The sequence below is a fragment of the Somniosus microcephalus genome, chromosome 1, assembly GCF_052327205.1.
Source record: "Somniosus microcephalus isolate GS21.2 chromosome 1, FLI_Smic_1.0, whole genome shotgun sequence".
NCBI classification, from domain to species: domain Eukaryota; kingdom Metazoa; phylum Chordata; class Chondrichthyes; order Squaliformes; family Somniosidae; genus Somniosus; species Somniosus microcephalus.
In genome coordinates, this window is record NC_140987.1 from 329229058 (window position 1) to 329241450 (window position 12393).

The following is a 12393-nucleotide window of genomic DNA, read 5'->3' on the forward strand; positions in this document are numbered from 1 at the left end:
CCAATTAACTGCCTGTTAACAGGTAGTTAACAGGCAGTTTTTAGCCTATTCCCTATTTTTAATGCTGAAGTGCAGGATTTCCGACGGCTCCAAACCATGCCAAGTTTGCGAGGCGGGCCGTCGGGTTGAAGGACTTGGAGAGGTCGAGATGTCGGTGTTCAGGTGAGTGATGTGTGCATGAGTGCAAAGGTAAGTGTATTTGGTGTGTCTAAAGTGTTTAAAGAAGTTTAAATTACCTTTTCTTACCTTTTCAGCCTTCTTTCCTTTAGGTCTCAGGAGTCCCTCATCTCACCGCCACAGAAAGCAGAATGTCTGCAAACTGTCAAAAGTGACAGCCTGCAGCTTTCTGTGCAGGAGAGATTTATAACTGAGGCTGTGGAGAAGGACTCAGGTTAAAAGTAAGACTGTCAGTGTTTGACAGCTTCAAACAGCTGTGAAACATTGATATTTCATCTGTCAAAACCTCTTGACAGATGAAATTTCAGTCTGTGATGTCACCTGTTGCCGGGTGGCCCTTAATTGGCCTGCTGAGCCAGCTGGGCGGGCTCAACAAGGTCAATCAAGTTAAAATCACGTGGATTGGCCACATCTCGATGGAGGCGGGACTACAACCCCAAAAGTTGTAGTCCCGCCTCCTACCCGACTCCTGAATGAAAATCCAGCCTATAGAGTACAAAAGCAAGGAAGTTATGCTAAACTTTTATAAAACACTGGTTAGGCCTCAGCTGGAGTATTGTGGCCAATTCTGGGCACCACACTTTAGGAAGGATGTCAAGGCCTCGGAGAGGGTGCAGAGGAGATTTATTAGAATGGTACCAGGGATAAGGGACGTCAGTTATGTTGAAAGACTAGAGAAGCTGTGTTTGTTCTCCTTAGAGCAGAGAAGGTTATGGGGAGATTTAATAGAGGTGTTCAAAATTATGAAATTGATGAAGTAGATAAGGAGATATTGTTTCCACTACTAGGAGGGTCAGTATCCAGAGGACACAGATTTAAGGCGATTGCAAAACAACCAAGGGAGAGATTAGGAGAGCTTTTTCATGCAGCAAGATATGATGATCTGGAAAGGGTGGTGGAAGCAAATTCAATAGTAACTTTCAAAATGGAATTGGATAAATACTTGAAACGGAAAAGTTTACAGGGCTATGGGAAAGAGCAGGAGAGTGGGACTAATTGGATAGCTCTTTCAAAGAGCCGTAGGATTCTATGATAAGGTAAAGGCAACTAATTTATTAATGAACTTCCACGAGGAATTGAATACCAAAATTTCAGGAGGGATAAGAAGGAAAGGTGAGAGAGGTAGCAGCATTAATTCGAGACAGTGTCACAGCACAGGAATTAAACAGAAACACAGGTCAATCCTGTGGATTGAGCAAGGGATTAGTCACGTTCTTGAGTGTATTACAGACTGCTGAAGGAGAGGATGAAATTTGTACATAAATGAGAAGAAGTTAATATTGGATTTGTTTCCCAGAAGCTTGCGAAATTAATTTTTGTATTAACAGGAGATTTGTAATGGTCAGAAATTTTATTTATTCTACAACAGATTGGGATAAGTGTTTGTAAAAGAAATAACTTGCATTTACATAGTGTCTTTCACGCCCTCGGGACATCCCAAAGCACTTTATAGCCAATGAAGTACTTTTGAAGTGTAGTCACTGTTGTAATATCGAAATGATTGTGGTGTAAAAAGGGGTGTTTTTTTTTGCAATGTGATCAGAGCTGTTTTCTCGGTCAATATGTTCCTTTGCCCACAGGAAAGATACATGTAGCCTGGTTCTCGGTCATGAATTGGGCAAGTAGGCAATCTAAAAGTAAGGGAGCATTTAGAAACCGTGACCACAGTACAAATCAGTTAAGTGTAAAAGAAAGAAAGACTTGCATTTATATAGCACCTTTCATGACCACCGGACGTCTCAAAGCACTTTACAGCCAATGAAGTACTTTTTGAAGTGCAGTCACTGTTGTAATGTGGGAAACGCGGCAGCCAATTTGCGCACAGCAAGCTCCCACTAACAGCAATGTGATAATGACGAGATAATCTGTTTTAATGATGTTGGTTGAGGGATAAATATTGGCCAGAACATCGGGGATAACTCCCCTGCTCTTCTTCGAAATAGTGTCATGGGATCTTTTACGTCCACCTGAGAGAGCAGACGGGCCTTGGTTTAACGTCTCATCCAAAAGACGGCACCTCCGACAGTGCAGCACTCCCTCAGCACTGTACTGGAGTGTCAGTCTAGCTCCCTCAGCACTGTACTGGAGTGTCAGTCTAGCTTTATGTGCTCAAGTTCTAAAAATAGAAAAGGGAAAGGAAGAGTTGAGAACAAAGGCATGTGGCTGAATAAAGCAAATTTTAGTGAGAAAAAGACTTGCCCAGATTAAATGGAAGGAAAAACTAGCGATTGGAATCAGATTAGCAATGGGAACTATTTGAACAGGAGAAGGAAAGATCACAAATCAAGTACATTACAGTTGGGAACAAAGGGAAGTTTGTCAAAGGCTAGGTTTCCATACCTGAATAAGGAGATTAGAGCAAAATTGAAACTAGTAAATGGAGCAGAGTAATTATCTGCCCCACTCCCACTCTGGCCTCTCTGTCCTCAGCCTCTTACGCTGTTCCAATGAAGCTCAGTGTAAGCTCGAGGAATAGCACCTCATCTTTCTGTTAGGCACCTTACAGCCTTGCACCATCATCTCTTTGTCTTTTAATCTCTCCTGTCTTCCATCCTTTCAAAGACCTTGGCCTAGAAATTCAGTATAGCCACTTTTGGGGCGGTAAAGTCGGGCGGGCGCTAAAGTTTGCGCCCGCCGGAAAGTGGAGGCCACTTCGCCGATATTCAGTAGCTTTGGCCAAGGAGTTTGCTCGAGCGCTAAAACTGGCATTGCATGCCTATCTTTAGGCGCTAAGCCAGCGGTGCAGACTGGTACCGCCGAGGCCGGGCGCAGCGCAGGTGCGGTCATGTTTTGATTGACAGCAGACACCCTGGCGCCGGCCAGCTCTTAAAGGGGGAAGGGTCGACTTGGTCTGCTGCCACGCCCTGGATACTGCAGCCCTCCAGCTAGGCCTAAACACTGCTGCTGGAGAGAAATAGCGCCAGCAAGGATGCAGAGGGCCCGTGAGCGAGCGCAGCGCTTCTCTGCCCATGATTTAAAGGTGCTGGTTAGGGCTTTGGAGAAGAGAAGTCATATCTTGTTCCCGGACAGTGGCAAGAAGCCTCCCAAGAGGGTGTACAGGAGAGCCTGGAGGGAAATCGCCCAGAGGGTCACAGCCAACAGCGATGTCCCCAGGACTGCTGACCAATGCCGGAAAAAGTTTAACGACCTCACTCGGGTTGTCAGGGTGAGTACCCTTTCCAGTGTCCTCCTCATCCTTGCATGTGCACCTCACATTATGGGCAAAGGGACCTCAAAGGCCTAATGGCCAGCCCTCATCCAGCAGCTATGGCACTGGCATGAACATCAATTGCACTTTCTGCACTTTACACACTGGCCAAGCTATTCGACCATGGGAGGCAGTGCACACAACAACAGGGCACCACACTGTACTTAGAGGCCGTCTTTTCTCTTGCAGGCCAAGCTGGCCCAGAATCTGAAGAGCCGGACTGAAACCGGGGGAGGCCGTGCCCAGTTCCAGCAGCTCAGTGACCTGGAGGAGCGCGTGGGTCGACTCATGGGTGCCCGGGTGATTGGCCCCGTTGCAATTGGAGATGCCGACCCTGTGCTGGGCCCCACTGGTAAGGACATGACCGTTTGGACCTCTCTCGTTCCCCTTGCGCTTCAGATCTACATCCTTTGCCACTGTCCGACCAATGCGCAGAATGCCACCACTCATGCCTCCCTCGCTGACGCCCTGTCCTCACTCTAAAGCTACTCTTGAGCCTTCCTGCTTTCAGCTGGTGAGGAGGTGGTCCCTGAAGCTGCGAGTGTCAGTCCCTCGGAAGAGGAGGATGAGGAGGAGCAAGAGGAAGGCGGCACATCGGGGGAACCCTCATCCGCGCCAGGGGATGGCAATGGAGGGGACACGTCATCCCTGGAGGAGAGCCAGGGGGAAGTGTTGCAGGGGGGTGTAGCTCCTGTGCCCAGTGGCGTCCAGCCACGCGGGAAGGGTCGGGCAGCTCGGCTGCCTTCTCCCCAGAGGGGGGAAGTGTTGCAGGGGGGTGTAGCTCCTGTGCCCAGTGGCGTCCAGCCACGCGGGAAGGGTCGGGCAGCTCGGCTGCCTTCTCCCCAGAGGGGGGAAGTGTAGCAGGGGGGTGTAGCTCCTGGGCCCAGTGGCGTGCAGTCACGCGGGAAGGGTCGGGCAGCTCGGCGGCCTTCTCCCCAGAGGGAGAGTCCGGCCTCCAGTCCGGAGACGGTCCTCGCCCAGGAGGTGCGCCTCCTTGATCAAATGTCCGCGGACTCGGATCGTCGGCACACCGAGTTCATGGGGGTTGTTGCACGGTTGCCTGAGGCCATTGAGTCCCTGGCTCATAGTGTGGCCGATTTCGGGGCCTCACAGGCCAGGGGTTTCGAACAACTCGCGGCAGCACAGGCCAGGGGTCTCGAACAATTCGGGGCATCACAGGACGCGAGTCGGGCACAATTCGGGGCATCACAGGACACGAGTCGGGCCGAATTCAGGGCATCACAGGACGCGAGTCGGGCCGAATTCAGGGCAGCACAGGCAGCGAGTAGAGGGTTGATCAGTGGTGCCGTGCAGTCACTGGCTGGTCTGATGCAGGCACAGGCCAGGGCAGTACGGGCACTCACTGCTGCCACACTCGCTGTGTCACGCACGCATCGCCAGGGCACCCGCCGCACTGCTGCAGCACAGCGGTCTGGCCTTCACCAGATTGCTGCGCTTGCTGCAGTGCCAGCCCGGCCGAGTGCCAGTGTCTCTGGCGACCAGCGAGCGCCTGGCATCAGCCAGCTTGCCCCCATTGCTGCAGCCGCCACTGCCACTCCCCCAGCAAAGCTGCGACGAGCTGCTGGAGAGACTGATGCTGCCCAGCCACAGCTGCAGCAGTCAGCAGCCGGCCCCTCGAGGGCCGGAGCTGGTCTAGGCCGACCCCCAAGGGCATCTGCCGTCACGCAATGTGCCCCTCAGGAGCCTTCCCCCAGCCTTGCAACACCCACAGGGCCCAGGTTGAGCCGGAGCAGCAGGTCGGCCAGGGGCCGGAAAAGCCTGGACAAGGACTCGCCCTCTCGGCACACAAAGTAGAGTGTGTTGCCAAATGTTTTTTTATATGGGGGTGGTTGTGTTCTCTATGGGGGGGGTTCTTTTGGTAAGGCCGAGGATGAAGGCCATTTGGATGGACAAGTTTTGTTATTCCTCCCCAGGTTGTGGGAGTGAGATATGTTTTTGACTGTTTTTTGGGGGTCTTGTCTGTTTTTGGGTTTCATGTGGGAAGGGCCCTGAGTTTGTTCGATAAAGCTTTTTATTTATTCAGCTTGTCCATGTGTGATGTTTCAAGTGGTTGTTGCGTTAACCGGCTGAGGGCTTGCGGAGCGGCTGCATTCATGTGCCTTCATTGCCGCAAGCCATTCCCTGACAGGGGGCCTAGAAGTGTCGTTCAATAAGCCGCCGACGGACGGCCCTTGGACCTTGTGGCTCCCTCCTGGGCTGGTACTCCTCCTCCTCCTCCTCCTCCTCATGGTCCTCCTGCTCATCCTCCTGAGGTGGTGGTCCAACGTGAGGTGGCAGTGCCTGAGTCCTGCGGATAGCCAGGTTGTGCAGCATGCAGCAAACGACGACGAACTGGGAGACTCTATCCGGCGAATACTGGAGAGATCCGCCAGAGCGATCCAGGCAGCGGAACCGTTGCTTGAGGATGCCAATCGTTTGCTCTATGATGTTCCTTGTGGCTTGATGGCTTTCGTTGTATGCCTCCTCAGCAGGGGTCCTGGGCGCGCAGAGCGGGTTCATGAGCCATGTACACAAAGGATAGCCTTTGTCCCCGATAAGCCATCCTCTTGGGGGAGGCTGTGCCTGGAACATGTCAGCCACAGTAGTCTGGCACAGGATAAATGCATCGTGCCTGCTGCCTGGAAAGCGGGCATTGACAGCTAGGATGCGCTGCCTGTGGTCACACACCAGCTGTACATTGAGGGAATGGTAGCCCTTCCGGTTGTGGTAATCCTCGGCATTGTCGATAGGTGCCCGCATAGCCACATGCGTGCAGTCAATGGCGCCCTGCACCATGGGGAAGTCGGCGATCCTCGCAAATCCGACTGCACGCTGCTCCTGCCTCTCTAGGGTCATGGGGAAGGAGATGAATTGGTGTCTCCTTGTGAAAAGGGCATCGGTGACCTGCCGGATGCAGCGATGCACGGCGAACTGGGAGATGTTCGCTATGTCCCCAGCAGCGGCTTGGAAGGAGCCGCTTGCATAAAAGTTCAGAGCCACCGTGACCTTCACTTCCACCGACAGAGAGGTCCTGCACATCAGCTGTGGACGCAGATCTCTGTGAAGCAGCTGGCAGATCTCTGCAACCACCTCCCTTCTGAAGCGCAGCCTCTTAACACAATGCGCGGCAGTCATGGTGAGATAGGACACCTGCTGCCGGTATTCCCTGAGTGAGTAAGGCCTACGTTGCCGACGCCTGATGGCCCCTCTGCGTCTAGGCATGGCTGGCCCTCTCACACAGCGTCTGCGAGCCCTTCGCACATAATGCTGGAACTGAGGGTTGGAACCCCATGCAGCCCCCATAATATACTTGCAAACAGTGAAATCACAATGAGTCAAATTTCCAAGCTCTGGCCAGAAGCCAAAAATACCTCTCCTATGTTGGCCCAAATCAGTAAGGTCTCTTCCTTGGTCTCTGTCCAGAAATCCGTAGCACTAAAGTCATTGCAGCAAAATGGCTGCCCTTTATAGTTCAGTGTAAGTGCCCTTTAATTAGCGCTCCCCGAGGCCCACAGGGCCTCTGCTGCGTTCCACCTCACAGTTCTTAACAGCGCCACGCCCACATTGGGCGGGCGCCACTGAAGTTCCGGTTTGGGGCGCACAAACGGCGTTGCACGACGAAATGACGTCATAAGTTGCGCGCGCAGCTGAGCGCGCGCAAACACTTTGCGCCGGCGCTAAATGTCAACTGAAGTTGGGCGTAGGCGCAGATCGTTCTGCGCCCGGCCGCTAAGTGCCTAGCGCTCGAGATCTACTCCTCTTATGGCGCTAACGGCTGGCGAACGCAACTGAATTTCTAGGCCCTTCTCTTTTGTTCTTTCCTCCCCTCCCTTTCCCTGCCCCTGCACTTGCTTAAAACCTGATACATCTTTAACTTATTCCGGTTCTGACGACAGGTCATCGACCTGAAACGTTAACTCTGTTTCTCTCTCTACAGATGCTGCCTGACCTGCTGAGTACTTCCAGCATTTTCTGTTTTTATTATAGTAAATGGACCAGTTTATGCTTAGAGGGCAGGCGATGAAATGGAAACTTGGGCAAATAAAAAATACAGGAAAGCTACAAAAGGGAGATTAGAAATTAGGAGGGAGCATGAGAGAAAAAAAAAATAGTAAAACAAAAAGTGGGCATTAAAAAGGCTTTCTATAGGCAAAGGATGGGCAAGGTCCAGGCAAGGCCAGTAAGAGATGAAGGAGGCAGGCTTGTAGTGGTGAGTGAGGGAATGGCAATGACTCTAAATAAATAACTGGGATTGTAGAGCCACCAGAGGTGGGTGTAGAAAAGTTAGTGGAGCTTTGTGTTCTAAGAGAAATGGTATGTATAAAATTCTTTGAAGAAATATCATTAAGGAAAATGCAATGGATGTGCTTTGTATGGATTTCTTTCTTTGTATGGACATATTGAAAAGCATTTGATAAAGTATGATATGAGACTTATGACAGAGATAATGGCACATGGAGACGTGAGTTCAAATCCCATCATAGCTGTATTTGAATTCAGTTAATTAAATAAATCTGGACAAAGCTAGCATAGGTAATGGTGACCTATCGGATTGTCGTAGGAAGGCAACCTGCTGCCCTTGCCCAGTTTGGCCTATATGTGACTCCAGATATGTAACTGTCCTCTGAAATGGCCTAGCCACTCAGTTGTCACCACCACCTTCTCAAGGGCAATTAGGGATGGGAATAAGTGCCATGAATGAATTTTTAAAATACAGGAGTAAGCCATACGGCCCTTCGAGCCTGCTCCGCCATTCAATAAACGGAACTTTTACATCAACTCCGCTTTCCCGTCCTATCCCCAATTCCCTTAGTGCTCAAAAATTCATTGATCTCAGTCTTGAATATATTCATTGACTGAGCATCCACAGCCCTCTGGGGTAAAGAATTCCAAAGATTCACAACCCTCTTGAGTGAAGAAATTTCTCATCTCAGTCCTAAATGGCCCCTAGTTTTAGAATCTCCAGCCAGGAGAAACAGCCTCTCAGCATCAACCCTGTCAATCCCCCTCAGAATCGTAGACATTTCAAGGACACAATCAACTACCAAAAAGAACACTAGTCTGGGGATCGCTACATATTCCTGACGCTGCGCTAGCGAGTCTGTGTCCTTTAATGCTGATTTGCAATAGTACATTATCTTCCCTATTGTGGAATCTGCAAGGTTAGGGGGAGGGGGAAATGAAAAATGGACCTCGTTCAGGTCCCCAAACCCTGGGTACAAGGAGAACACAAAGCCTAGAAGAAATCAGAAAATGCTGGAAGTACAGAGCAAGCTTCTGTAAAGGGAAAAGATGGGCTATCTCCTTATGTGGTTCAGGGTCAAATTTTGTCTGACAACGTTCCTGTGAAGCACCTTGGGACGTTTTACTATGTTAAAGGTGCTTTATAAATATAAGTTGTTGTTGTTAATGTTTCACATGCAGACACTTTGTCAACAACTGATTGAGGGTCTACTCCTGAAACAAGTGGCCCTGATTGAGGGTCTGCTCCAGAAACAAGTGGCCCTGATTGAGGGTCTACTCCTGAAACAAGTGGCCCTGATTGAGGGTCTACTCCTGAAACAAGTGGCCCTGATTGAGGGTCTACTCCTGAAACACGTGGCCCTGATTGAGGGTCTACTCCTGAAACATGTGGCCCTGATTGAGGGTCTGCTCCAGAAACAAGTGGCCCTGATTGAGGGTCTGCTCCAGAAACAAGTGGCCCTGATTGAGGGTCTACTCCTGAAACAAGTGGCCCTGATTGAGGGTCTACTCCAGAAACAAGGGGCCCTGATTGAGGGTCTACTCCTGAAACAAGTGGCCCTGATTGAGGGCCTACTCCTGAAACAAGTGGCCCTGATTGAGGGTCTACTCCTGAAACAAGTGGCCCTGATTGAGGGTCTGCTCCAGAAACAAGTGGCCCTGATTGAGGGTCTACTCCTGAAACAAGTGGCCCTGATTGAGGGTCTGCTCCAGAAACAAGTGGCCCTGATTGAGGGTCTACTCCAGAAACAAGTGGCCCTGATTGAGGGTCTACTCCAGAAACAAGTGGCCCTGATTGAGGGTCTGCTCCTGAAACAAGTGGCCCTGATTGAGGGTCTGCTCCAGAAACAAGTGGCCCTGATTGAGGGTCTACTCCTGAAACAAGTGGCCCTGATTGAGGGTCTGCTCCAGAAACATGTGGCCCTGATTGAGGGTCTACTCCTGAAACGTGTGGCCCTGATTGAGGGTCTACTCCTGAAACATGTGGCCCTGATTGAGGGTCTACTCCTGAAACACGTGGCCCTAATTGAGGGCCTACTCCTGAAACGTGTGGCCCTGATTGAGGGTCTACTCCTGAAACATGTGGCCCTGATTGAGGGTCTACTCCAGAAACAAGTGGCCCTGATTGAGGGTCTGCTCCAGAAACATGTGGCCCTGATTGAGGGTCTACTCCTGAAACACGTGGCCCTGATTGAGGGTCTACTCCTGAAACGTGTGGCCCTGATTGAGGGTCTACTCCTGAAACACGTGGCCCTGATTGAGGGTCTGCTCCAGAAACATGTGGCCCTGATTGAGGGTCTACTCCTGAAACATGTGGCCCTGATTGAGGGTCTACTCCAGAAACGTGTGGCCCTGATTGAGGGTCTACTCCTGAAACATGTGGCCCTGATTGAGGGTCTACTCCAGAAACGTGTGGCCCTGATTGAGGGTCTACTCCAGAAACGTGTGGCCCTGATTGAGGGTCTACTCCTGAAACAAGGGGCCCTGATTGAGGGTCTACTCCTGAAACATGTGGCCCTGATTGAGGGTCTACTCCTGAAACAAGTGGCCCTGATTGAGGGTCTACTCCTGAAACGTGTGGCCCTGATTGAGGGTCTACTCCTGAAACATGTGGCCCTGATTGAGGGTCTGCTCCAGAAACATGTGGAGCTGGCTGAGGGTCTACTCCTGAATCATGTCATAGAGTCATATCGGCACAGGAGGCCATTCGGCCTATCAAGCCCATGCCGACTCTCTGTAGAGCAATCCAGTCAGTCCCATTCCCCCACTCTATCCCCGTAGCCCTGCAAGTTTATTTCCCTCAAGTGTCTAGCCCGTCTCCCCTTAAAAACATTGAGTGTCTCCGCTTCCACCACTTCCGTTGGCAGCGAGTTCCAGGTCCTCACCACTCGCTGCGTAAAAAAGTTTTTCCTCACATCCCCCCTGTGTCTCTTACCCAAAACCTTAAATCTGTGTCCCCTAATCCTTGTAACATCAATTAGTGGAAACAGCCTTTCCCCATCTAGCCTACCCAAACCCATCATAATCTTGTACACCGCTATCAAATCACCCCTCAACCTCCTTTGCTCCAATGAAAACAAATCCAGCTTCTCCAACCTATCCTTGTAAGACCCCCCCCCCCCATCCCGGGAACCATTCTGGTAAATCTCCTCTGCACTCTCTCAAGGGCTCAATTGAGGGTCTACTCCTGAAACATGTGGGTGAAGAGTGTCTTGCAACTTCAGACTGGGTCAGAAGCCCCCTTGCAATCTTACTGTAAGATGTAGGTAGCCTAGCGATCGAAAAAGGCAGACACAGGCAGACCAGGCTGCCAAGAGAGGACAGGATATGCTCTCACTGCAGTCAGGGAGTGGTGGAGACAGAGATGCACTTCCTCACAGCTTGTGGAAAATATCAGGGCATCAGGGAGAATTTCTACCAAAAATTCTCACAAATATGCCCTGATTTCAGAAATCTGAATGACAACCAAAAACTCCCATTCCTACTGGGAGAGGAGAGAAGCTGTATAACACTGGCGGCACACTATGTTACAGCTTGCCATGAACAGAGGGACAACCAGTAAACTAAGAAAAGAATATATATAAACAATGCGAATGTATATTTATACACTCAGGGATATACCTGTTTATACACTGTATGAATAGAACTGCGTTTATGTGCTAAACCATAAATGTATTTTGATGCTTTGGCAACATAAGATGTAACTTATCATGCCAATAAAGCGATTTGAATTGTGAAAAATTGTGAATTGTGTAGGTCGGGTTGTCTACGTCAGTTACCAGCAGCCACACTGCGCTGATTTTGGGACTCGCTCCAAACCCCGCCCGCAACAGTGTAAAATCGGGGGAGTGGGGAAGGGGTCCCAAACCGAAAGCTCAAGATGAATAACAACGATTTTAAGAAAGAGTTTCACTTAAGAAAAATACACACGGGCTGAGAATGAGCGCGCACTCACCTGACCAGGTGCAGCAGACCTTGCCCGCTGCCAGGGGTAGAGCCAGCACACAGGGCAGGTAGACCAACAGCAGTCGGGGCAGTGATCCCGGCATCTCGCACTGGGCCACCTCTCGCTCCCAGTTTACAGCCACTTTCCATAGACCGGCTCTCACTCAATCCTTCCCCGGTTGGTACGGAGGATCACACGGCGTGTCTCGCCTCTCACCCACCACCAGGGCGGATCGGTTCTGCTCGATCCCAGCTCAGCCCTCGCACTGTTTCCCTCGAAGCGGAAGAATGTTTTACATTAGTCACCCAGCAACGTCACTGGGGCGTGGGAGGCTTGAGGTTTTTATCTCAAACCACAGTCTGATATATTCCACATTTATAGTTTTACTTTCAGGCTGTATAAAACTCCCAACTTGTTTAAATGCAAGAGTAAAACAACAAGTAGAACCTTGGTTAGTGCTATTAAAATACTATTTCAATATCAACTTTACCAATGTGCCCCCACAGGGAGGTATCCAGGACCTTAGAAAGATTGTCCACAAAATGTACTACAATACTGAAGGATCCAAAATATATCTACATGTACCGATGACATCTAAAACCTGTCCTGTGGTATTAAAAACATCAGTCTCGTGAATCATCACTGGCAAGGCTGGCATGTATTGCCCTGAGGAGGTGGTGGTGGGCCTTCTTCTTGAAGCTGCTTTGATGCAAAAGAGGCCACCTCAGAGAGCAGTTAAGAGTCAACCAGGTTGAGTATGGGACTGGAGTCACGTAGGCCAGACTGGGAAGGAAAGCAGGTTTCCTTCCCTATAGGTCAC

The 12393-nt window shown here is 50.4% G+C and overlaps 1 protein-coding gene across 2 annotated transcripts in view; it reads right to left on the reverse strand.

Annotated features, from left to right (window-relative positions):
* The window catches only part of LOC147124902 (interleukin-13 receptor subunit alpha-1-like), a 78196-nt gene extending 66354 nt beyond the window's left edge, over positions 1 to 11842 (reverse strand). For both annotated transcript variants that reach the window (XM_085994639.1, XM_085994629.1), the window contains exon 1: positions 11583 to 11842. In XM_085994639.1, the coding sequence (XP_085850765.1) occupies positions 11583 to 11676 (94 nt within the window). In that variant the 5' untranslated portion in view covers positions 11677 to 11842. The remainder of the gene's footprint in view (positions 1 to 11582) is intronic.
* Between the last annotated feature and the right edge of the window lie 551 nt (positions 11843 to 12393).